General features: G+C 39.9%; 1 protein-coding gene and 1 long non-coding RNA gene across 3 annotated transcripts in view; one reads left to right on the forward strand and one right to left on the reverse strand.

Annotated features, from left to right (window-relative positions):
• Positions 1 to 6,729: 6,729 nt before the first annotated feature.
• Positions 6,730 to 9,768, reverse strand: CCN2 (cellular communication network factor 2). Its single transcript, XM_078447322.2, has 5 exons — positions 9,587 to 9,768; positions 9,240 to 9,462; positions 8,840 to 9,091; positions 8,497 to 8,708; positions 6,730 to 8,116 (listed from the first exon to the last, which is right to left on the reverse strand). The coding sequence occupies exons 1-5, from the start codon at positions 9,650 to 9,652 to the stop codon at positions 7,820 to 7,822; spliced, it is 1,050 nt and encodes a 349-aa protein (XP_078303448.2). The 5' UTR covers positions 9,653 to 9,768; the 3' UTR covers positions 6,730 to 7,819.
• The window catches only part of LOC132667639 (uncharacterized), a 303,047-nt gene continuing 286,190 nt past the window's right edge, over positions 8,651 to 25,507 (forward strand). For both annotated transcript variants that reach the window (XR_013555767.1, XR_013555768.1), the window contains exon 1: positions 8,651 to 8,736. This is a non-coding gene — a long non-coding RNA (uncharacterized LOC132667639). The remainder of the gene's footprint in view (positions 8,737 to 25,507) is intronic.

Below are 25,507 nucleotides of genomic sequence, written 5' to 3' on the forward strand. Positions count from 1 at the left end.
ACTTTTCACGCGAGGGTTCCAGATACCTTAAAATCTTGTTGTGCCCTATAATTAAATAATGTTTATTAAGTCCCATTAACTATACATCAAACATATAGTTTCATGGTTTCTATTCATTAGTTTCATTTTGGAATTATGTTTCAATGAATGAGCCTGCTGATAAGCTAGTAAAAAATAAATGTTGGAAGAGGTCAACCTGTCCTCTGAGATTTAAATAAAAATTAGTGTGAGTCCATCTGATATTAAAAGAGAAATCCAATGCCTCCCTAAAATATTTGTGCATTTGGAGGACTTTCTTCTTATAGATATTTATAGCTTTGAGCTTCTACCCCCATTAAATTCTCACTCTCATTTTCCATACTTACGATGCTATAATAGTTTCATTGTGTGCGAAACTTGTTATATGCACTATGTGTTATTTTTCAGAAGTTCATCATCTGAAACATCAAAAATAAGTTAACTATTTTCTGTTTATAAAGTAATAATTATTCTTTTTTAAAAGTTTATTTATTTTTGAGGGAGAGAGAGAGAGAGAGAGGGAGGGAGAGAGTAGGAGAGGGGCAGAGAGAGGGAGACAGAGAATCCCAAGTAGGCTCTGCATCATCAGCACAGAACCCTCCTCGGGGCTCGAACCCACGAACCATGAGATCATGATCTGAGTTGAAATCAAGAGTCAGATGCTTAACTGACTGAGCCACCCAGGCACTCCAATAATTATTCTTTGTAAACAATTTTGAAAATCTAGAATACTATATAGGTGGAAAAAATAACCCCCAGATAATCTTTATTAATGTTTTGGCAATATTCTTTTAAAATTAAAAATGTGCTTGAATTTATTTACTTCATTTCAAAATATTTTAGTTGAAATATAATATACATTAATAAATGTATAACACATTTTCTCGTGCTCCACTCCAAAGTAACCACTATTCTGAATTCTATCACTGTCAATTAGTTTTGCCTATTCTTCGATGTCATGTAGATGAAATCTTACAGCGTATACACTTTTGTATCTGGCTTCTTTCATTCAGCATAATGTCCATGGTTCTTTTTTTATTGATGTATATTATACCACTGTATCAGTATTCTACATTCTATCCATTCTCTTGCTGGTGTACATTTGAGTTGTTTTCAGTTTGCGGATGGATAGAAGTGCTTCGAGAATTTTGTTTGTGTATTTTTTAAATTTCTCTTGGATCTATACGTAAGAGTAGAAGTTTACTTGCTGTGTCATAGGTAGTTCTGTATTTAGCTTTAACAGATACTGCCATATAGTTTTCCAGTTACTATATTTGTCTAAATTACATATGTTAACTGTGCTGACAAAAATTGTGTTAGAATTTGTTGAACTAATGCAAGTCTTAATATGTTTTACGTTCTTGAGATGTAAATTTTAATTAATCAATAATTAAGTAATTAGCAATTTCTTACTAACTCTTTTTTCACTATCTTTAAACATCTGATACAGGATACAGATCTTCATGTCTATTACTTTGGATCCTGTATTTGGATATGGAATCTGACTTAGTATTTGAAGGACATATTTTACATTGTTTATTCTTAGTCTTAGCAATAGTGTGTATATAATCAGTATGATTCATGAGGTAAAGAATAGCTATTAAAAAACTTATGAAGGGAAAAAACTTATGAAGGAAAAGCTTTCATGGTTTCATTTATGGCATGGGAGAATGAGGTAAGAAAATACACTGAATATATATGAATATATGTGAATTCCCTAGAGGGCACATGTGTTTTACACATGCTTCTAGGCACATGGCTAATTAAGGAATAGTGGCTTGAATAGCTAAGCTATTTATTTATTTACATGTTATGAACAGTTCAGATAAATCCAAAATCATGAAAACTTCAAACACATTTTGGCATATTCTCTGCTATTTTATAGTGAGGAGGTGAAAGACTTATTTTAAAAATCTTTCTGATTAGGGGCGCCTGGGTGGCTCAGTAGGTTAAGTGTTTGACTTCGGCTCAGGTCATGATCTCACTGTTCATGAGTTCAAGTCCCGCGTTGGGCTCTGTGCTGACAGCTCAGAGCCTGGAGCCTGCTTCAGATTCTGTGTCTCCCTCTCCCTCTGTCCTTTCCCTGCTCATACTGTCTCTCTCTGGCTCTTAAAAAATGAATAAATGCTAAAAAAAAAATTAAAAAAATCTTTCTGATTATAAAATAATGCATGTTCATTTCTGAGAATTTGGAAAAACTCAGAAAATTATTGTAAAAGAATACAAAATTACCTTAAAGTAACCATCATGAGATGAGTACCATAAATTAAGAGATTTATTTCCTTTAAAAGTTATCTCAGATTTATGTCTGATGTTGGAACAGAAGGGGCCAATTGCTTCTGAGGTGCTGTGAAATGTGTAGAGTAATAAAAATCTGATACTGAAATCATCAAAGATTTTGTGTAGAATGACTAGATTCTCTGTCATTCTCAAGTGACCGATTAGGTGTTTTTCTTCAACTATCAGAATGAACTAAAAATTTAAGGACAGTTGATAGGCTTAGTGCACTGCAATTCTTATCCTTATAGAAGTCCAAATTGCCCCATCTTTAATAGGAGTCTTTTAAATTTGCCTCCTGTACCTTTTTGATATGATTTCAATGGTCTTTGTTAACTTCCTTCTTATCCAATATGAAAAGGTAGTCCCTGAATAAATGTGTTTATCTTACACATTTCTTGTGCTAGACCTGGAATAAGCCTTAGTTTCTTTTAGTGGAAAATAATATTTGAAGAGCACAGTATTGGCCTATGGATGGTTATTCCTCTTGAGTTGTCATTGTATCTAAGCCTTTTTAGTGAGCAGATGTAGGAAAAATTGTATGTATGTGTATGTGTGTGTTAAAAGATAAAATAGATCATAAGTTTATGCTGATTATTTCTAGTTCAAATTCAGAACTACAGAATTTAACTTAACCACTTTTGTGTTACGTCTGTATTTTGAGACTTCCTCACTAAGAATCCCAGTACTCACCAACACTCATGATAGAATTAGAATATTCATAATGGCTCACTTGCTTTATCCCACATTATACAACCAATAGTCTCAGAATAACAATACCAGCACCACCAATAAAAGCAGTTAAATATTTAGGGAGAGGCATCTATGTCCATTCTCTTAAAAATAGCTGCAGTCTACACTATCAGAGCATGCTGTATAGCCATTATACCGTGTACATTCTCCTCTGTAACCTTCATTAATTTTAGTTCTAAAGATAAGCTATATTTAATGTTCATATACCAGTTCTTATATTAATATCTCTCAGATATTTTTGTTCTCTGAGCTTTCTATCTAGTAGGTTTTTCAGAAAGGGCCCATAGGAACAATACACTGTAAATTCTTCCATATTTTTGGCAGTTTGTCTGTGTCTTTTATTCTTGAATGTTAGTTCTGTAGGATAAAAATTCCTTAATTTACATTTTCTTTCTTTGAGTATCCTAAATGTTATTCCAATTTTTTGGTATGAAGTGTTGCTGTCAAAAAGTCTGATACTGAGTTAATTTTCTTTTACTTATAAGGTTCATGTTCTTTTTGCCTAGATGTTCTGATGGTTTTTCCTTGTCTTTATATTTCAGCAATTTTGCTAGACTATGTCTTGATGTTGGTTGATTTTATCAAGTACATGGCATGCTCTTTCTTTAAAAAAATTTTTTTTAAATGTTTATTTGTTTTTGAGAGACAGCACAAGTAGGGGAGGGGCAGAGAGAGGGAGACACAGAATCAAAGCAGGTTCCAGGCTTTGGGCTGTCAGCACAGAGCCTGACACGGGGCTTGAACTCATGAACCACAAGATCATGACCTGAGCTGAGGTCGGACGCTTAACCGACTGAGCCACCTAGGCACCCCCATGGCATGCTCTTTCAAAATGTGCTTTCAAGTCACTTTTTATTTCAGTAAAGTTTTTTTGATTTATACTTTTTGGTTTTTTTTTCTTCTCCAGGACCTCCTACTATCCATATGTTAGATCTTCTTTGCCTCTCTACAATATTTATCAATTTTTCTTGAAACATTTTCATTTCTTTTAATTTAAAAGATTTCCTTCCTCACCATCTATTCTTTTTTTTGTTTTTTTAATGTTTATTTAATTTTGAGAGAGAGGGCCTGAATGGGGGAGAGGCAGAGAGAAAGGGAGACAGAAAAGCTCAAGCAGGCTCTGCGTTGTCAGCACAGAGCCCAACACAAGGCTTGAACCCATGAACCATGAGATCATGACCTGAGCTGAAACCATGAATCAGATGCATAACCAACTGAGCCATTCAGGCACCCTTCTTGTGTTCATTCTTGTTTGATACATTTCTTTTATTTCTAATTCCTTCCTGAGTTTTATCAACACATTTCTATGTTTTGCTACCTCTGATTTATATTGCTATTTTATGTCATTAGTTGTTTCCTTTTCATAATTTATGTCTAATCTTATTTTCTTAATGTTCTTTTGAAATAATATAGTTTTGATGTGTTTCTGGGCATGTATTTCTGACATGCTTTTATTATCTGTAAAGATTTATTCTGCCCTTTATTATTTTCATATAATAACTTTGTATGGGATTTGGCTATGATAATTTTGTTTTCCAATTTGTTATGTGAAAATAGTTTTCTTGAACTTGGTTCAGTAAGGACGCTTGGTTTAGACAGCTTTTCGAATTTCACGGAGATACTCTTTTATTGTCTTCATGCGTTTAAAACAATATGGCAGTTTACTTTCCTCAGATTTCCAGTCTTTGTCCTCTCCTCATTTTTATCCAGACCTTCTCTTTCAACATCTTTGTTGTCTCTGACCTGCTCAATTTTGATTCCATTCCCGTGAGCATGGAGTCCTCCCTTGGGAGAGAGCCCTGGTTTGTAAGATTTATTTGAGTGGGCACAAGCTTTACCCTCAAATTGGTCTCCCATATTTCACTGTTGGCAATTTTGGATCTCTGTTCTTCTCAGAAGCCTCAGATATCCTGTTGCAACTCTTTGCTTGTTCCCACACATATGCTGACATAGGGCACGTCTTGTGGTGGTTAATGATTTTCTCCCCCTAACATTTGGGATTGAAGGGATGCCTTGCCACCTAATTTTGTTATAAATATTGTTCCTGGGATTTTCATTTTGCAGTACAGTTACTCAGTTTTTATGTGGGAAATGGAAAAATCGAAAATCTATGCTTCCGTTACCACTTCTATTTTCCCAGAATTCTCAAATTCCTTTTAAAACACTCCAGCTCACTTACCATGGCCCTTCATCTTTGCATCTAGGAGTAAACTGACGGAAAAAACATGTGAACGAGACAGTGTACCCTGTACGTGTATGTACATGTGGGTTTATTTGGGGAAGTGAGGTACAGCTGCTGACAATGTGGCAATATATGGATATAGGTGCATCCTAAAAGTTCAATGTTTTGACTTTGCACATTTTGACCATGGGAAGTTTTCCCTTTGGTTTGTGGCATCGCACTGTTTGTAGAACCAGTCTTTATTTTCGAATGTATTTTTGTCTCTTGGAATGACACTGACACTACAACATTGCTAATTACCCTGTGAGGGGTTAGTTTGTCTACAACTATTTTGTTCCCCCCTAGAATCCACAGCTCTACAGATTCTGGGGAATATTGTGCTTTAAGCTGTCTTTGGAATATTTTTGTTGGCCACATACTTCAGTTCGCTTTTTGGTACGGGCCCACATAGGCCCAGTATCATTTCCAGGCTTCTTGAACAATTTCCTTTTGTCACTTACCAACCTCTTGGTAAGCTATTGATCTTGAAATCTAATAGTCAAAAGCTTGGGACAATAGAAGAGTTGCTTTTAATTGAAGACAAATTTCTATTAATGTTAGCAGAAATTATCCTCCTTTTCTACTTATGCCATCATCTATTTGTGATTGGTTATCATGGCAACTGAAAACTGAATTATACAAAAATGCAACTTATTAATGGTTCCATCAGGATGCAGATTTTATACTTTTCAAATTTAACAGTAAACTTTTTGAAGTTCAAAAACAGATATGGTAGAGCATACAAACTCAAAAAATAGTTAAAACATTTTCTATGTGTAAGGTATATAGACTATAGTTTGTGATATGAAGGGTTGGAAATTAAATGCCTACAGTGGTCAGAGAGGTATTAAATGTAGACAAGACCAAGTGTAATCAACAGGGGTTGTTGGAGACTAAAGTTACCTAGAGAGAATTTAATTTTTCAGTGTTATTCTTTATTTTTGAGAGAGAGCAAGAGAGCGCACACGCGCAAGCTGGGGAGGGGGCAGATGATCCAAAGCAGGCTTGCTCTGACAGCAGGGAGCCGAGCCCAGCCCGATGCTGCATGCAGGTCTCAAACTCATGAACTGTGAGATCATGACCTGAGTCAAAGTTGGATGCTCAACAAACTGAGCCACCCAGGTGCCCCTAGAGAGAATTGAATTTAAATGTTTATAAGGTACTGTGAATATAACAAAAAAAAATGCCTATGCGTGTGTGTGTGTGTGTGTGTGTGTGTAAATATATACCGTGTATGACTGTAAGTTTGTGACACTTGATTCAGTGTGAAATAGGTTTATGTAAAATTCTATTGAATTGATTAACCAATTTATCAGTATAATAAAAGAGCCTTAGAAAATTATAGATGAATTATTTTAAAACAAAAGCTTCCCATAGAAACTCAAGAAAACTCAGAAACGTTTAGAAGAGTAAGTGAATGGACACACTTTTTATAGAAAAAATATATACTTTATTTTCAACTAGAAAGGTGCAAACATGTAACTTTTGGTCACATTCTCAACAAATAAACTGTCCAAAAAACAGTCATAGTCAAGGTAGAAACAAATGCTTCCAGGTGGAAAAACTGATCATCTATACAGAGCCACTCATTTTTTTTTAATAAAGGCCACTTGTTCATTAAAACAAGGCTACCACATTTTCAACTGACAAATTAGACTTCTAAGGACATCACTGCCTCATATTCAGTAAACAATCTGTTTTGATGGAGTATCACTCTGACCAGAATTTCCATTTGAATATCCATTTCATGCTTTGAATTATCAGATAAGCTTTCCATCCTACCTATGGTGTTCAGAATTGAGGCTAACATTTGAAATATCAAAGCATAAAAACATAAACAAAAAGGCACAAACAACTTTAAATTAACTTAGATAACTGTACAAATATATATATATATTTATATATATATATATATACACACACACACACACAATATTTACAGTGTCAATAAAAAAAAAAATCTGGCTTGTTACAGGCAAATTAGCTTGCCACAAGCTGTCCAGTCTAATAGACAGGATTCTGATTCCTGAACAGTGTCATTCAAATCAGAATGTCAGAGCTGAATCTGCTGTTCTGACTTAAAGAAGAACTTGACCCAGCCTCATGAAGGCTGGAGGACACACATCCTAGCCGTTGCTGGAGCTACAGTAGGCAGGTCATGTGAGCATGCTAAAATTTTCCTTCTCAATCACACTCCAAAGAGCAGGCCCCTACCACTTTAAGGTGACAAATCGTTTCTACAGGTGCCCCCCCCACCCCCCACTGCTCCTCAAGCCACACCTTAGTCTACATTCTGGTGCTCTGTGCTAATGTAGTCCCCCCACCCCGGTCAAGTCTTAACTTTCTTCAAACCAGTGTCTGGGTTGATAAGACTCTTGTTTGAATGTCACATGGCACAATATTTTGAATTCGGTGGGACTGTTTCTCTCCCCCAGTTAGAAAAACAGATTTAAATAACTTGTACTACTGAAATCATGTTTACACAAAAATGAGATGTGAATCAGTTCAAGTTATAGCCTAATGAGTTAATGTCTCTCACACTCTCTGGCTTTAGGCCATGTCTCCATACATCTTCCTGTAGTACAGGGACTCAAAGATGTCGTTGTCTCCAGGACAGTTGTAATGGCAGGCACAGGTCTTGATGAACATCATACTCTTCTTCATGAGCTCCCCGTCGGGGCACTTGAACTCCACAGGCAGAGTCGTGGTTCTGTGTGGGGTGCAGCACCGGCCATCTGTGCACACTCCACAGAACTTAGCCCGGTAAGTCTTCACGCTGGTACAGCCAGAAAGCTCAAACTTGACAGGCTTGGAGATTTTCGGGGTACGGATGCACTTTTTGCCCTTCTAAGGAAGACAAAGCAGAAGAAAAAAAAAATCAATGATTCTCTAAGGGGAGTGGCTTTCTTCAAGCTCTGTGTGTTTTAGCCTTATGTTGTCTGACTTTTGTTTATATTTTGAGGAGAGGAAGTTGGACTCTCACTTGCCAGGTTTCCAAAAATAGACATGGCCTCTCTCGGGATGTCTTGAATTAACTAACCGTGTGGAGAATTTCATAGTGGAAAGCTGGTGGTTTCTATTACACAACAGCCCATTCCAGCAAAACAGCTCAACGGTTAGATATTTTTGGAGATAAAAGGTCTATAATAACAAGGATGAGGAGACCCAACTTTAGTCCTAACGATTATCATTCCATGCAAGTTCGTTAATAGGAGCAGAAAATGTACCTTAATGTTCTCTTCCAGGTCGGCTTCGCAAGGCCTGACCATGCACAGGCGGCTCTGCTTCTCCAGCCTGCAGAAGGCGTTGTCATTGGTAACCCGGGTGGAGATGCCCATCCCACAGGTCTTGGAACAGGCGCTCCACTCTGTGGTCTGGACCAGGCAGTTGGCCCGGATCATAGTTGGGTCTGGGCCAAATGTGTCTTCCAGTCGGTAAGCTGTGAGAGCAGAGCACACAAACACAAGGTAAGACGCCAGGATAAGACATTTCCCCCTGCCCCTGGCAGAGTTAGGAGTCAGCCCCTGGGGGGAGGATCACAACACTGACTTAGAGGAAGATCCAACTCACCGGCTAGGGCAGGGCCAACCACGGTGTGGTCCTTGGGCTCGTCGCACACCCACTCCTCGCAGCATTTCCCCGGCAGCTTGACCCTCCGCGGGAAGGGGCAGTCAGGGCTGGGCAGGCGGACGTCCATGCTGCACAGGGGCACGCAGCCCACCGCCCCGTCCAGGCAAGTGCACTGGTATTTGCAGCTGCTCTGGAAGGACTCGCCGCTCCGGTACACGGTCCCTCCGAAGACGCAGGGGGCACCATCTTTGGCTGAGGGAGAGGAAGGGAACAAGGGTCAGGCATCGGTGGCGGGAGGCGAGTCGGGGGTGCGCGGGGAGCAGGGCTCCGGGGTGGGGAGGGGCGGCCGGGACACCGCCGGAGGCGGCGCGGGGCGAGGGGCCCGGGCCGCGGCGCTTACCGGTGCACACGCCGATCTTGCGGTTGGCCGGGGAGCCGAAGTCGCAGAAGAGGCCCTTGTGTGGGTCGCAGGGGTCGCGCTCCGTGCACAGCTCGCCCAGCTGCTTGGCGCACACGCGGCAGCAGCCGCAGCCGTCCAGCACGAGGCTGACGCCGGCGGGGCAGCGCGGCGCCGGCGCGGCCGCACACTGGCACTGGCCGCCGCAGTCCTGGCCGGCGGCGGGCTGCGGGGAGGAGGGGGCGGTCAGCGGGCGCACGCCGCTCGGCGCCCCGGGCCCTGCCCCGCCCTGCCCCGCACGGCCCCCCCCCCCCCCCCAGGCGGCGGCCGCCGCGGGGCTCTCGGCTTACCCGGCCGCAGAGGGCGAACAGGAGCACGAAGGCGCAGCGGACCGGGCCCAGGCCGGCGGCGGACATGGTCTGGCGCTGCGGGCGGGGCGGACGGCGGGCGGAGTGCGGCGGCGGCGGCGGCGGGGTGGGCGCGGCGGTCCCGGCGCTGGATCGCGGGCTCGGGCTGGAGGTGGGTGCCTGGGCGCACCGGGCTGAGGTCTGGGAGCTGTCGGCCGGGGCGGCTGCCGTCGGAGGGAGGCGGTCGGTCGCCGGGGTTGGAGTTGCACTGGCTGCCTCCTCTCAGTGGGAAGAGTTGTTGTGTGAGGCTGAGGCGGGCGGCCCGCGGCTTTTATACGCTCCGGGCGGCCCCGGCTCGCCAATGAGCTGAATGGAGTCCTACACAAACAGGGACATTCCTCGCATTCCTCCCCACCTTCCTGCCTCATCAACTCACACCGGATTGATCCTGACCCCTTGACACTCAGCATTCCTCCCGTCTGAAAAAGCTGGCACACTCTAGCTCACCAGAAAGAAAAAAAAAAAAAAAAAAGCCTCAGTATTTCCAGTACCAAATAGGATTTTTTTCTCCCTTGCTTCTTCGCACCACTCCTGATTTATAGCATTGAAAAACACATCAGCAATTACTATTATTTTTTATACCACTCTCTTCTGTTCCTAACAACTGTGCCCGCTCTATCCACTGACATACATGCTTTTTAGGAGGTAGGTAGCCCAAGAGGCTAACAGCAGGGATTCCTAAAAAATTCGAAAGGGTTTCTTTCCTGATTATTTTTGTAATGATTTTAATTTTAGAGGCTGTCTGTCTTTGAAAACTCTTCAGAGAGCAGAGGAGGAGTTGATTGCTTTTAACCAGCTGGAATCCCCAAGAAGCTTACCTGTAAACTCCAAGTTCCATATTGGAGATGTAGGAATTTGATCATTTGTCACTTGAGATAATGGTTTGGATGCCTATTGCCCGACGAGAAAGAGAACAAAGCCAGGGGTCAGGGTATGGATGCAGTTTTCTGGGGGAGATTTCCAGCACTCTTGCTTTGTTTTCTCTTAATATATGTAACAGTTTTATTGTTGTGGGTATAGGGAGGGAAAGAGATGAATGGGCGTCAGTTTTTCCAGAAAAGTGGGTCTGTTGTCATGTCAGAGCAAATGATTATGTGTTGAGGAGGTAGAGGCTCTGGGTATTGGGAAGAGAGGGGAACCATCCAGGAGAGACAGCAAGAAGCTTGGGGTTTAGTTGGGGTGTTTTAAACACAGTTTGGGTCTTTGAGAAATGAGTGCTTTTTTTTTTAATACTAAAATCTATAATCTTCGAATGTGGATCGGACTTGGTTTGTTGCAGTAAAAAAATCTGATAATATAACAAGAACAGTGTACCCCATTAATATCTGGTTATAAACTTAGAGTGTCTATGTATAATATATTTTAGTGACTCTCCATACATCTGTGAATAGTGATTGTGACTTCTTACTGCCCAAGGAGCCTGCAGCCTAGTGGAGTGAGATCAGGTGAAGGAAACAACAGGTTTTGTCCTCTTTGCTTGTGTGCAGATGCCAAAAACAGCCAATAAAGTCTAAGCACATTTCTGTTTCTTAATATCGCTAGTTAGTTTCACTAAGGACTTAATTAACCATACTTTCATTTAGAATCTATTGATTAACTTCTCCCCACCCTTTTTTTTTTGTTTTAATAACTCCAGTTACCATTGTCTGTAAAGAGACAGATTCCAGATCGGGCCATTTTTTTCTATTGTGATGCCACCTCATTTGACCCTAGTGTTACCAATGAGTAAATTCATTTCATTTGCGGATGTTTCACTGTATAGGTTTAAGATCGACATACCTGGTTTTGATGCAGAGAGTGTTCGGAAACAACCCTATAGATTTATAATTTGAAAACAGCCTGTTTAAACTGGCTGCATTTTTTTTTTTATGTTTCGATTCTTTCTATTGAAAAAGAGCCAAGAAGAAAATAATCACTCCATCTTCAGCATAGACCACATCATCTGTGCACAATTACCTCCCTAAGCAATCCACATGTTGTGCAGCGTAGTTGCATGTCAACAGTGTGAGTGGCCAGCAAGGGGGGGGGGGGGGTGCCTCTGAAGCTCAGGAAGAATTTTCAACATTGTTATTTAATGTTCTTTCCAAGCATTCCTCAAAGAGAGGAGAAGAGGCCTAAAAGTTCCTATTTAAAGACAGAACATTCCAAGTTATGTTAATAGCCACATGTGTATTAAAGGCAACTTAGCCCCCAACTTTCTCTTCCCTCGTGGATGGTTTTAAAAGTCCAAAATATGTGGGAAGCCACAGTGAAATCTTTCAAGAGCTAAACCTCGAATTATGGCTACCACTAATGGTTGGAAAGGTGTGGTAGATGGGGAAGGGTAGGGATGTGAAGTTGGAGCCTCACCTGAGGTGGGATGTGGGCTCCGTCTTGTGGCTTGCAGGGTGAGGTAGATGGGAGAATGGTTGGGAATTTTTGAATGCTCTGGAGAGTCTGAGAGCCACCACCAATAGCTTCACGTACAGCAGAGTGGAGACTCTCATTCATGAAAGGGATAAATTGCTGGGCTGGGTTATAGTTGGGTGACCTGGTTTATATTCTTGGAACTGCCATTCACAAATCTGAGGGAAGTCACAAGTAAGAGCTGTATTTCCAAGTTGACCTTATTAAAATGATGATAATGAGAATGTTTTATGTCACAGGATTCAATGATTAATTGCATCAAAGTTCTTAGGGAATTGGTGCTCCCGCCCACCCCCCTCTTTCTTGATTTTCTTTTTTTTCCACAAACGTACTTACTATTCTGCTGGGTTGTTAAAAATACCAAGATGTATTATAAAAAGAATTTGGTTTTACTATAAAATTCACATGGTCCCTCAAAGTCTCAAGAAGTCCATAGTTAGCTCCAAATGGATGGTTTTAATATTGGCTAGGAGAAAAGAAGTATACTGAAGTATATAGAACATGGAGTCTCAGAATAGAAGAATAATGCTGTGCACTATAAGGTTAGGTTGAGGCTTTATGATCACAATTCCTCTGAAGAGCTGAACATAAAAGATTATTAAGAAAGTAACAGACACACACACACACACACACACACACACACACACACAGAAAGAGAAGACACCCAAGACATTCACAGACTCAAAAGTATGTTTACATTGTGTTATAGGGGCCATCAAGTGCCAGGAAATTCAAAGGGAAAGGCTGACACTGTCCTTAACTTATGCCATGGGATCTGAATTCTTACACTATTATAAATGACTCAGCAAATGTTTGTGTGCACCTGGGCGGTAAAATGGAAATAGTGGCTTCTTATAACTTTGTCCAACTCTGACTTATCCCCTTATCCCCAACCCTTTTGATTGACAGCAGGTTAGAACTGGGAGAAAAAGGTCTTTGAATTTATATGCAAAATGGTTAAAATGCACTAATTTTGCCTTGTAAGCAAGTGTTTATCTAGCAATGTTTTTCAGAGAGGTGTTTTTTTGTTTTTTTTTTTTTTTTTTCTTTTTTTTTTTTTGGTAAAATGAGGCATTCACTAAGCTGGCCACTGAGTCCTGTTTACAGAGCTATATAAGGTACGTGTGTGTCTACTCAGGCATCATTTGTACAGGTCGTTTGGTTAAGTCTTGTAAGATGTTCAGCTGTGGATGTATTACATTCCTTCTCTTATGTTTTTTGTTGTTTTTTTCCCCCCCTAAAAAAAGGTTACTTGATCAGGTATCAGACATAGAGAAAAGCTGGCAGGACTACAGGAAAGTGGCCAGACTTTGGAGTGTTTGTGTACTTAAAGAAGGAATCTTGCACATTTTCAACTTTCAGCCATAGACATTTTCTTATAAGAGCAAGTGGGAGTCTGTGCCAGCCCTCAAAGCGGAAATCAGAGCTCCCAGGGAAACATACTGGAGGAATGTGGCTCAATGCCAAGACCCATACGCAATGCATACACTGAGCTGTCAGATTAATGGGAAGTCTGGCCGTATAAGGGCATCTGGACAGTGAACCAGTTTTTTACCATGGTGGGTGGGGAGTGGGCTTCGGGCGTTTCTAGCATGCCTCAAATTCAGTCAGGTAAATGAATTCCACCAGAAGGACGATGTGCCGGATGGCTTTTTGAGAAATAGTCATAAATATCATCCCCAAAACTTCAGGGACTCTGGCTTGGTTTACATTGCCTTATATTTGCTTAAAGATGAAGGTCAAAGAGAGGGTGTACTCACTGGGAGTTCAGAGGTGGGAAAGAAGTGCGAATGTTTACTATCTAAATTGCATTCATTTCCTCCCTGCTCTTTCCTCCTGATAATTAGTTCTGACTTTCTTGGGATATTTTCTAATGCAAAGGTGTTTGTCAAGAATGTAGTCAAGACTGTTCCGTGCGGTCTGTGTTGATGTTTCCCTGTCCATTTACTTGCTTGTAGATGGAGTTGAGGGTTAGGGTGAGAAAGGAAAGGAATTTTTAACAAAATGACATTTTCTTCAGTTTACTACTTGTCTCACTTGTTTTATTAGTTTAATGAAAATCCTGTGCTGCCTCTACTCTGCTTGCATTAATCTGAGATGGTGCTGGAGAATATGGATGCTACTATGGATGGAGATGGGTCTCCGACACTTTTCCTGACATATTAGCAACTCCAATTTATTACAGTTTAGCAACCCTGAGTCTTTACAGCCCTTGTTTTATCAGCTTAAATGGGAAGGGTCTCCTTGGTGATACTTTAGGTGATGAGAGGCAATGTAAAAGAAGGGAGGTAACCGTTCTTTCAAATGTGCCATTTGGGGAAACCAAATCAATAGGTTTAGGAGGAACAGAGCATTGAGACTAGATAACTTGTTTCAAAGAATGGGAGTAAGGGGAAGGATACATATTTTGAAAGGACAAGTATAAAATAGATAAGTGAATGTGTCCCAAGAGATTCTGCCAAGGTTTGGGGAAGTGGGGCAAACTAAGGCCCCATCATTTCAGCCTTTGAAATGTGTTCCACCTCCTACCAACAAGCCTGAGCTCCTTCTCACAACTTCAGAGCTCCCTGGAATACAGTGTTTGTTTTTAATTATTTATTTATTTGAGTAATCTCTATACCCAACATGGGGCTCAAACTCAAGAACTTGAGACCACGAGTCAAATGCTCTTCGGACTGAGCCAGCCAGGCACCGCTGTCTGGAGTACATTTCAAAAACCATTAGGTAGGGACTCCTGGGGTGCTCAGTTGGTTAAGTCACCAACTCTTGGTTTGGGCGCAGGTCATGGTCTCACAGTTCGTGAGTTCAAGCCCCGCATCATGCTCCATGTTGACAGTGTGGAGCCTGCTTGGGATTCTCTCTTTCTCTCTCTCTCTCCCTCCCTCCCTCCCTCCCTCCCTCCCTCCCTCTGTCTCTCTGCCCTTCCCCTGCTTGTGCTCTCTCTCTCTCTCAAAATAAATAAATAAACTTAAAAAAATAAAAACATTAGATAGGGCTCAGAGGGCTGGCCAGAAGGCTGGAGGTATGAGCTCCATACCTGCCTTTTGCCTGCCATGTGAGCTGAGGGAAGGTACTAGTCCTCTCTGAGCCCAAATTTCCCACCTGTTCAAGGTTATTTTTCAGCCCAAGGACACCATGTTTATGCAAGTACTTTTACATGACATATTAAGATTTTAAATTTACCAATTTCTGTTAGTTCTTCAATGGTTCTTCCTTGCCCTTAAGACTAAGCCCAACTCAGCTTTAATTTTCAAAACCCATCACAGTCTGAGTTTATAACACCATTCAATTTTGCAAGGATTTTAGAGCGTTACAACTCTGTGAGAGCTCAGACAGAATCAAATCCTACTTCTTCATTTTTTAGATTAGATGCTCAGAATTGACAGAGACACTTCACAAAGGAAACTTTTCTGTCTTATGCCCTTACATATCTCCTGTATGGAAGAATTATCACAATCTGTTTCTCTTTTAATCATAGTTTTCGGGATGCATAAAAAAGAATTCTGTACTTAGCTTGTTTTAGTCACATGATGACATCTGCTTCCTTCATTTCCATTTTATAATTTTTGTTCCAGTTTTTTCATGTGGAAGGGAGGTCCAAATAGTCCTCCTTTCTTCGGTGAAAAGCACGTAAGCTACCACTAATCCTCAAGTAAGAATACGGTGTGTAAATATTAAAGAAAGAACTAAAAATTTATTATTGCCTGTGTCTATGATGTTTTCTTTAGACTTTTTATTTCTCAGAAACCAAGATGGTATTCTTTGGCTTCACATAATGCAACAGACATTTTACATTCTACATACATTTGAATTAACATTTTTCTTTACATAATGCAACAGACATTTTACATTCTACATACATTTGAATTAACATTTTTCTTTCGTTTCATTTTGCAATGTGGACTGTGCAACCGTCCACATTGACAAGCAAGTTTTCAAATTAAACGGTAACTGGTAGCCAGTACATTCTAGAATGCTGAAAACTAAGTTGTTCAAGCTATCCAAAGAGTTTCCAAGATGTTTTCCTCTGTGTGGATTTTCAAGTGACTATACCTATGGGAATCTTATGTTAAAGTCTTAATACATGGATAAGGCTTTCTCAGAAGGTGTCTTACCTTCTAAGTCAGAGTTTACACCATATCCGAAGAAGAAAAGAACACTCAATTTAAACTCTCGACATCAGATTTGAAGTAAAAGTGAACTAATGCATTGTTTAATTTGACAGTGGAACGTACAATGCCGTTTTTGTCTGGTCAATTTAACAAGAATGCTACTTAGAGCTTTGCCTGAGTGCCTGGAATGGATGCCCTGTGTGGCTGTGTCACCTTTCATTGAGGTGGAAATTTTAAATTTACAAAGCCCTCTCACAAACGCTGTGTCTCTTCAGCTTCATAACAACTGTGTGAGGTCTTATCCTCCCATTTTTCAGGTAGGAGAATTGAGGTCCAACCAAGCTTGGTCAGAGGCAGGGACCTGCAAATTTGAATTCAGTCCTTCTAAAGGGAACACGCTTGACTCTGCCTCCAAACTCCACTGCATCTTTTCTTCACATTCTATATACAGGGATCTCTGAACACTGTATGTTCTTAAGATAGTTATCTCCAATTTTCTTAAACTCTTAAAGCACACACCCTAGAAAGCATATGAAATAAAGTACTGTGGGTTAATTGGCAGAGTCAGTATAATGCTATGGTCTGAGATAAGCATGAAATATAAAGATAATGATTACTGATCTGCATTAGGAGAGAACCTTGGGCTTAGACAAAGTTGTTGTTGTTTTTTTTTTTTTTTTGACAGTTAAGATTTTTGCGATTTTGCTGTATAGACAGATGTGTTGCTTGTTATCTGCTGATGAACTGAGGTAGCTGAGAAAGGAAAAATGAATCAAGACGATGGGTATGCTTTGGAAGGCTTAATATCAGGGTGTGTACCACTGTGACATCAGCTTCAGCCCACACTGAAAATGTTCAGTCTCTAACTCAGTTCAATCTTGTTTAGACTGAGTCTCAGACCAACCACAGACATCACCAAAGTCTTCTTGAATAATTGCATCATTCACCGATTAGCTACCCTGATGAATAAATATCGCGACAGAGCCTCAGGCCATCAGCATTGAAGCAATATCCACCATAAGTAGATTCGTCACAAGTATCTCTTAATAGACACATTCCGGCATGCTATTGGCATAATGCTTATTTTATGAATTTCATCTTTGGTAAAAAATGCACTTTCCTCAAACTGAATACAGTTTGTATTTCAGGCTTACAGCTTTCCCCTTGTCTCCCTTCACAGTGAAATAATGGGATTTGAATCCTGACTACTTTCATGTTAATGGAATGAGAGCCATGTCATAACTGCACAGACTTGTGGCTAAAGAGTGTTGTCTAGGAATGGCAGGTTTATAACGAGGGACTTTTCTTAGGGACCCATGCACGTACGTGAAAATGAACAACTGTAGGAAAAAGTTGCATATGACTATAGACTTGCTAATGTCTGGACACATTTCACCATTAAGCTATTTCTCACATACAAATGATGAAAGCTGATTTTGTCCACATGAATCTTCTGTGGTGATTTTCATCATTGCTAGCTGCTCTCTGTTTATTCTTCTTGCTCATGTGTGTTGCCCTGCCATTTCCATGTATGGTTGATTCTCTGGACTCTGCTTGTTTTCAGCTCTGTAGGTGAGCAAGCAAACTTCCGGTCCAGCTTCAGAGAGACTTTGAACCAGTTTTATTTTGCAGTAGGGCCGGGCACTGCTACAGCCCAAGTATCCCCTGTTGGCTTTCACTGCTTTCTAGGCAGGCCTCTCCCTCACCAGTCAAGCGGATTTTTCCCAGCTAGCTTCTGGGGGAGCTGCCAGAAGAGGGGCCCCATAGCATGCTGATACCACTTCTGTCTCTCTGGGGTTCTCATCTCACTAAGCTGAAGCCTGACCTAAATCTAAGGGCTCAGGAACTCCAAACTCCTGGATTTCTCATGCATCACATCCAGATTTTGAAGAAGGGAAAATGACTTTATGTTGAGTACAAAGGGCAATCTGGAACCTACTTTGTCTACAGGAAGTAGACTTTTAAGACTGACATGAAGGCAGGTGACCTGAGGCAGCACAAGGCACCAAATGCATTGACAGGTGCATCACCTGGCATCCTTTAGAGATGCACTGCTGAGGGTCACTTTGCTTGGGCTTTCTTACTTTTCCTGGCAGTGCTGGTGGGAGGGAAATACTGTTTTCCCATTGAAGCAGTCCAGTATTCAATCAGGCTAGGCCTGGGAGAGCAAAGGTGAAAAGACCCCAATAGATCACTTAAAAAGAAAAACAACAACAACAACAAAAACCAATAAACTGAGACGTTTTCATCCGATTTTAAAGATCTCAAGAATAAAGCCTGACAAAATAAGCTTGGTTCATATTTAATTAAACGAGATTTTTTTCAGCAGTTCTAGTTTAATATTCTAGTATGAAACTTTCTTAAAAGCTCATTAAAGTAAGCTAATTCTGTAGTTTAAAGCATTTCATAAAATTAGCCATTATTTTGGATTAGCTAGACCAACTTTTTGTTATTTTGAGTTCAAATGTTCTATTAATAGAGGCAACATAGAATTGACTTGAATATAGAATTTGTTGGGCTTTCTGTTTCTCTTTTTGACTATTTCAGGAGAGCGCTTTTTTCTTTCTTCTTCCTTGTTCCATTATTTAGCTGTGTCTGTTAAATGTGTGACATCAGTCAAACTACTCAATCTAAGCCTCACTTGGCTCCTTTTAAGTTGGAGATACCAGTACTATCCACAAGATTGGTGTGATAATTTGTAAGGATTAAATACCAAAAACTTGTAAAGCATCAAGCACAATGCTGGTCAGAGTATAAGCACTCAAAAAAATGTTTGTTAAAGTAAAATAAAACTTTCCTTTTAGCTCCTATCTAAATATTTTCAGATACTAAATTTCTGCCTTAACATTTGCCAAAAATGAGCCCTTAGCCCAGTAGGTTTTGGGGTCATGAATTATGCAGATTACACAGGATGAAAAGAATGTCGTGACTGTCTGTTGACAGCCTTTTTCAAGCAAGCCGCATACCATTGTTATGTCACTTCTGAATGATTTATGAATTGTGATTCTGTCCTTAGGATCCCGTTTTCTGTTTTTTTTTTTTTTCCATCAAATTGCCACAGGGGGGAGTATAGGTTCTTGAAAGAAGCAAATAATACAGTTTAAAAGATTTGATACCAATTATTTTTAAGAATGCCCATATCTAAAACATCTAAACATTATATTAATACCCTTGAGGAAATAGAAGTATTTATGATAAAATAATATGGAAGGCCACCGTTCAATCTTAGATTTAATAATTTTGTAATAGTTGTAACAACAGTGCCTGGAAAATGTCTCTCTGTAACATGGAGAGGTGAATGCGTGTGTGTGTGTGTGTGTGTGTGTGTGTGTGTATGGGCATTATTGGCACTATAGGAGAAGGAGGCATTTTAAGTTTCTAGTTTTTGCCATTAAAGTCATAAAATGAAAGAGGAACAGGGAGAGAAAGAAAGAGACTAAGTGTTAATATATATAAAATGAGGTTGAGAATGACTTGGATACAATAATGTGACACGGCTTTATAATATGGATGATACTGAACCCACTGGGTACATATGGGGAGATTTAACCTGATGAAATTCAATAGCTAGATAATTCTAGTTCTAGCTAGAACTGTGGGAGTGGAAAATAAAATGTCTCTTTCAATAATACAATTGCATTTAAGAGCTGCAAAAATTGTGACCTGATTTTATAATACTAATAGCCCAAAACATGGTTACTTCCTCTACCTCCATGGTTACTTTGGAGAAAAGTGCAACAGAAGTCCTAGAGAAGCTGAATAGAGAAACTTACAGGTTGGGCAGGTTGTTTATGGGACCAACATGACCCCTCCCTATTGGGAGATAATCGTCTTTGTAGATGGTTGGTCAGCCCTCCTATCTCTCTGCTTCTCCAGGAAAGTCCCTCTTTAGGACTTCCTGACATGCCACAGTTGAGAGCATATTTCTCACACTTATCCTTCCTTTCCCTCTTGAGTTTGGTGCAGTGTTCTGAGGAAACACTGTCCTAAAAATTCTTATTCTTATGGGATTTCTTCCTGTGTGTCCTTATAGTATGCTTACTGATTTGTGGACATGTTGGGGCTTTGTACTTGACTCATGTTCTTTCACTGAATATGCCACCATCATGGGTTATGTCAGTACTCACCAGAACAACCATCCAAACTTCTAAGTCCTTGTTGCCTGCTTCTTTTAAGCCGATTAGGACTTGCCCCAAACCCTGACATTACCTAGAACCACTCCATACCCTGGGGTCCTAAACCACCTATCCTCTCCTGCTCTCTCACTCACTTACCCTTTCTATTATTTGACCCGATTGAGACCTTGATCTCGTGCCCCCTTCTTTTCTTCTGAGCATGTGGCTTTGCTTCCTTACCTGTCCATGGCGTCATGTTTTATGTCAACTGTCTCTTGTTAGGACCTCCGGCATTCAGCCTCCCAACCTTTTATCAAGCCAGCCCCCCTGTTTTAGTTGTTCCTACACTGCCTGCATACATTTGGGGTCTCCAGTCTCAGCTGGACCCTCAGTTCTGCTGTGTTGTGCTTTTCGTTGTTCTGGTCAGCTCTTTATTATCCTTTACCTTATGTCCCTTCCAAACCTCATTCTTCCCTCAAGGGTCCTACCCTGCCCCTACCCCATCTCAGCAGAGCAGCCCTCTTTCCTACATGAAACCATCAGGCATGACCAGCTCAAATGCTCTTCCCAGGACTGATGGGTCCTCAGCCTCATATTCTTCCCATTAGTGTTGAGCTGCACTGTTCAATTCTGTAGCCAGAAGTCATATACAGCTGTTTCAGTTTAAATTAGCCAAAGTTTAAAATTGACTTCCTCAGTTGTTCTAGTCACATTTCAAGTGTTCGGTAGCCACATACGGCTAGTGACTACTGTCTTGGATGGTGGGGTGAACCTTGATGTCATTACAGCAAGTTCCGTGGGGCAGCAATGGTATAGACAGACCTCTGCTCATGCTGTTGGTACAACTTTGCTTGTCTCCTATGCAACCATGTTCTCTCTTCTGACTTTCTCTTGTCTTTCAATATCTTTTTTTCTAGTAGTTTCTTCTCAACCTATAAAGATGTTCACATTGCTTTCACATAAAAAAAGAATCCCCAAACAAACAAAACAACCTTCCCATATGCTGCTCTTCTTTTCTTTTTTTTAACTCTGAAGCTCCTAAAACATGTATACTCATACACACACACACACACACACACACACACACACACACACACCCCCCTCTGTATTTACTATTGACACATACTTAACGTTTGACTTACCATTCAACCCACTGCAATAAGGCTCCTGACTGTAGCACTACACATTAGCACCAAAGCACCTCTTGATCGCTAAATCCAGTGGATTCTTTTCAGTCCTTACTGGGTAGGTCTCTGTGGGTATTGCTGTTGAGTCCCTTCTCGTTCCATCTCTTTGACCATTTCCTTTGGCCTCCCTTGAGTCTTATTTCCCTCCGCCTTCCCCTTTGGTGTGGATGTCCCATAGTCTTTTGTCCCTCGTCCTTTTCTTACTTACATATTCTTTAACCACCACATTGATGATGGTTTCCTGCTCTCTGGCTCTCAACCAAAACGTGTTTCTGGGTCCATCTGTGCTGTGTACAGGACATTCACCTGACTGTCTTACACAGGTCTCAAAGTATGCATGTTCAAAGCCAAACTCATTCCCTCTACCCCCAAATCTGTTCCCTTTAATGTGTTCCCAGATTTAGTGATTGGAAGCACCATACCACTCTATATTAAAGCCTGTGCATTGTCGGATGTTCTTTTTTTCTCTTTCACCTCCTGTATTTAATCAGTCACAAAGCTCTGTGGTCTCTACTTTCTCAGTATATCTTCCCAACATATCATGCCATCAGCATCTTTTGTCTGAATCACTGCATTAGCCTTTCTGTTAACTGGTCTTTTGACCCACATTATTTGCCCTCTTCAATTTATTCCCTCCACTGCTCCCTGAAGAATCTATCAATGCAACGTGCTTGCTCAACCTGCTTAGAATCTTCACATAGTTTCCATTGCCTCTAAGATAAGACCCTGTGTCTGGCTCCTATCTTGTCCATTTGTATGTCTCACTGCCCACCGACCCTGCTGTATTCTCTGGTTTTCATTTCCTATTTTGCCCCAGTTAGTTTCAGTAACTTGCAATTTTATCATGTATTTCATGCCTATATAACTTTGGTCATCTTGCTCATTCAGCACTTAGGGGCGTTGTAAGGTGTGTTTATACCAAATACAGTTTTGACTGCAGTGGGATTTCATTTTATATTTGATCCAGGACATATACACTCACACATATACATACACAGTGAACCAAGAATTTCACAGACGATAGTTATTGTTAATATATGTGATACTTTTGATATTTTACAGTCGATTCCATTCCATTTTTTTAAATGCTGGTCTTGATCTCTAAGTTTACTTTTCTGTCTTATTGAACCCACTCATTGGACATTTGATATCTTTATCTATCTATCTAGATACACATATAGACACACACACAGATATATATATACATATGGTTTCTGGATATTGCACTTACGAAATGTCCTGGTGAATACAGACTTCATCAATGTGAAAGAGATATAGTTTTACTTTTACATTTGTATTTTCTAATGCAATTACTTACAACATTTTCTAATTATGTCATAATATTGGGATACAGCAGTGCTTTTCAGTGTATTTTTTTTAGCATAGTGGAATGAATAGAGATGATATTTTTATGACATTTTAGAACAAAGGCTTTCTAAAATTTCTAACATTTTAGAATGATGAAAGTATAGGAATTGTTTTGTTTTGTTTTTTTTTTTTTTTTTAAGATATCAAAGATCATAGCAGAGCTTACTGGCAAATTTCTATCTTTTTTTTTTTTTTTTGAGTTTCTAGGTAATTTAAGGTTTTTCTTGGAAGTTGACTTCTGAGTATTTGTGAATAACTTCTCACATAGTATCAACTACAAACAAATCCACCACTGAATGAATTCCTTATGTAAAGTTTGGGAACTAGCTTGAACTTTAAAATATTCTACAAATATTCTATATTTAGCTAAAATTGCATGATTACTAAAGTTTTAGGAACTATGGTGATTTATATTATAGCATATTTATATCAGTTCATAGGTATTTTGTATTTATTGATTATATAAATGAAATTTCTGAAGCTCATGTATTCATACGTGGTAAGTTTATGTGTTTTAGAATACTAGGGAATACAGTGGTTATTTTATTCAAGGCATAATTTATTAAGGTAAAAAATTCTCTAGAAAAATGAGTAGTAACACTATTAGGTATTTAGGAAAAGTTGCTGACTGACTGGCTGGCTGATGTCATTTAAAAAATTATACAGTTGTTAAGGTTGCCTAACCTAAGGCATAAGAAGATCTTAGTGGGAAACTATTCCAGAGCAATAAAGCTATTCAGATAACCCAGATTAAAGCAAATCAATCATTTGTTGTTGTTTCCCTTCCAAATAAATAATTTACAAATGTCTTGATTTTTGGAGCATTTGCTATATTTCTAACATTGTTTTAAACACAGTGGGATATTAAAAGATCCTAAGTTCCTGCTTACAGTGAGGTTACAGTCTATTTGCAGAAGCAGATCATATGTGGACTAAGAGTTAAACCAGGGATCTCACATTTGTGTGACATGGGAACCATAGGACATGGAGAACTCTGGAGGATTGGTGTGATATAATATTTCATGACCCTGAAATTAGAACTTTTATGGAACTTTGAAGCATAGATCATGATACAGCCACATGCTGTGAGGCTCAGGAACTCTTGCTTGGGTGTCTGTGGGTCAGTGGTAAGGTAGTCAGTGGTCACAGATAGAAAGATAGATATAGCAGTCAGTGTTCCGGGAGTAAAGAGACATAAGTAACCGATATGGAGAAAGCTGGTATGACTTTTTCATGGACATAAACTGTGTTAAAAGGTAAGGAAAAGAGGAGCAATAAGGGCATTCCAAACCTTGGGAATGGTTACAGTCTTGACTTTGTAAATGCTGTGGCATATATGGATGAGAATAAATGGGCTGTTTTGACCTGAGCCAACATGGGCATGAACTGGAAAGATTAAAGGGTGGGGGTGGGGTGTGCACTGTAAGAAGCAGAATCATAATTTCTTTCTTTTACACTAATGTTGAGTACATCACTTTTATTTTGAGTCCTCTAATCTTTTGGAACATACACATAGTACTTTGCTTTATAATAGTTCATCAGAGCTTAGAGAGTGTTAAGAAGACATTTGCAGATTTATAGGGTAAAATTAAGAGTGTCAAAACTAAAAATTAATAATGCTGGAGTTGTCATGTTCTGCTTCTCCTCTTGCTTTAATAAATAGCATGTATTACTTTTTTTTTTTTTTTCTCCACAACCTGCAGAGTTCCAGGCATATGGACAAAACTTAAAGCACAATAGATATTTGTCAGATTAAGGCCTTTTTCTTGAGGGCAGAGTTTATATTTTTTCTTCTTTTTATGGTTCTTCATGACTCCTCATACAATGTGGGCATCCAATAGCTCTAATGGACTGAGAATGCTTATATCAACGAGGAACAGACATGGCTAAAGTGAATATTACTTGATCCAAGCTGTCTCACACATTCTTTCATCATCCATTCGCTCAGTAATGGGTGCACAACGTAATGGGAGGTCTGTTAGTCTAGCATGAGGTCTGTTAGTCTAATGAAGACTTTAGCAAGAGTTTTGTGTTTTTATGTCTTCGTGCAGGCTGGCCAACTCTTCTTCATTCTTCAGCTCTACCTGCTACATTCTCTCTTGGCATTCCAGACCTGGCTAGGGCTTATCCTTCACTAGCCTTTCTCTACCTGGATGGTGGTTTGCCTATATCCCTTACCAGACGGGGTTCCACAAGAGCAGAATTGAATCATTTCTCCCTTCGCCCATTGTACCACGCCCAGCACCTCATTTATAGATGTTACTTGATGGGAATTTGTTGAGTGAGTGTTTGTAGAACAAATATATTCTTTAATGATGGCATTGTCAGATATCTGGCTTTTAACTGGCAATTTGGCTCTTAAATATTGTGTTCAGGGACCTGACTAAAAAAAATAAATGCCAGAATGATAACACTTTGGAGACACAAGATGAGCTAACAAGAAAGAAAAAGTGAAAAGTCACACAAATGCGAAGTAAAATGTAAAATGAAACTTATATTGCCATTAATAAGGTATTCACATTGAGTGGGCATATACATTTTTTTCTGGTGCGAGACTTTTCCTGTGCATTTAGTGCCTTGTTGAAGCTATCCAGGTGACCCTTTCAGTATACACCAAGTGTGAGAACACAGGGCAGTGACCTTAGACACTATTCACTCCAAATACTGGTTAACTGA

This window comes from Panthera onca, chromosome B2 (genome assembly GCF_046562875.1).
Source record: "Panthera onca isolate mPanOnc1 chromosome B2, mPanOnc1 haplotype 2, whole genome shotgun sequence".
Classification (NCBI taxonomy): Eukaryota; Metazoa; Chordata; class Mammalia; order Carnivora; family Felidae; genus Panthera; species Panthera onca.

Bases quoted from the DNA above. Each gene is read 5' to 3' on its own strand.
- CCN2 (XM_078447322.2), bottom strand. From the start codon at position 9,652: ATGTCCGCCGCCGGCCTGGGCCCGGTCCGCTGCGCCTTCGTGCTCCTG. The intron at 9,092-9,239 runs GTAAGCGCCGCG...CCTCTCCCTCAG, and splicing joins CAAGATCGGCGTGTGCACCG to CCAAAGATGGTGCCCCCTGC. The intron at 8,117-8,496 runs GTACATTTTCTG...TGTCTTCCTTAG, and splicing joins ACCTGGAAGAGAACATTAAG to AAGGGCAAAAAGTGCATCCG.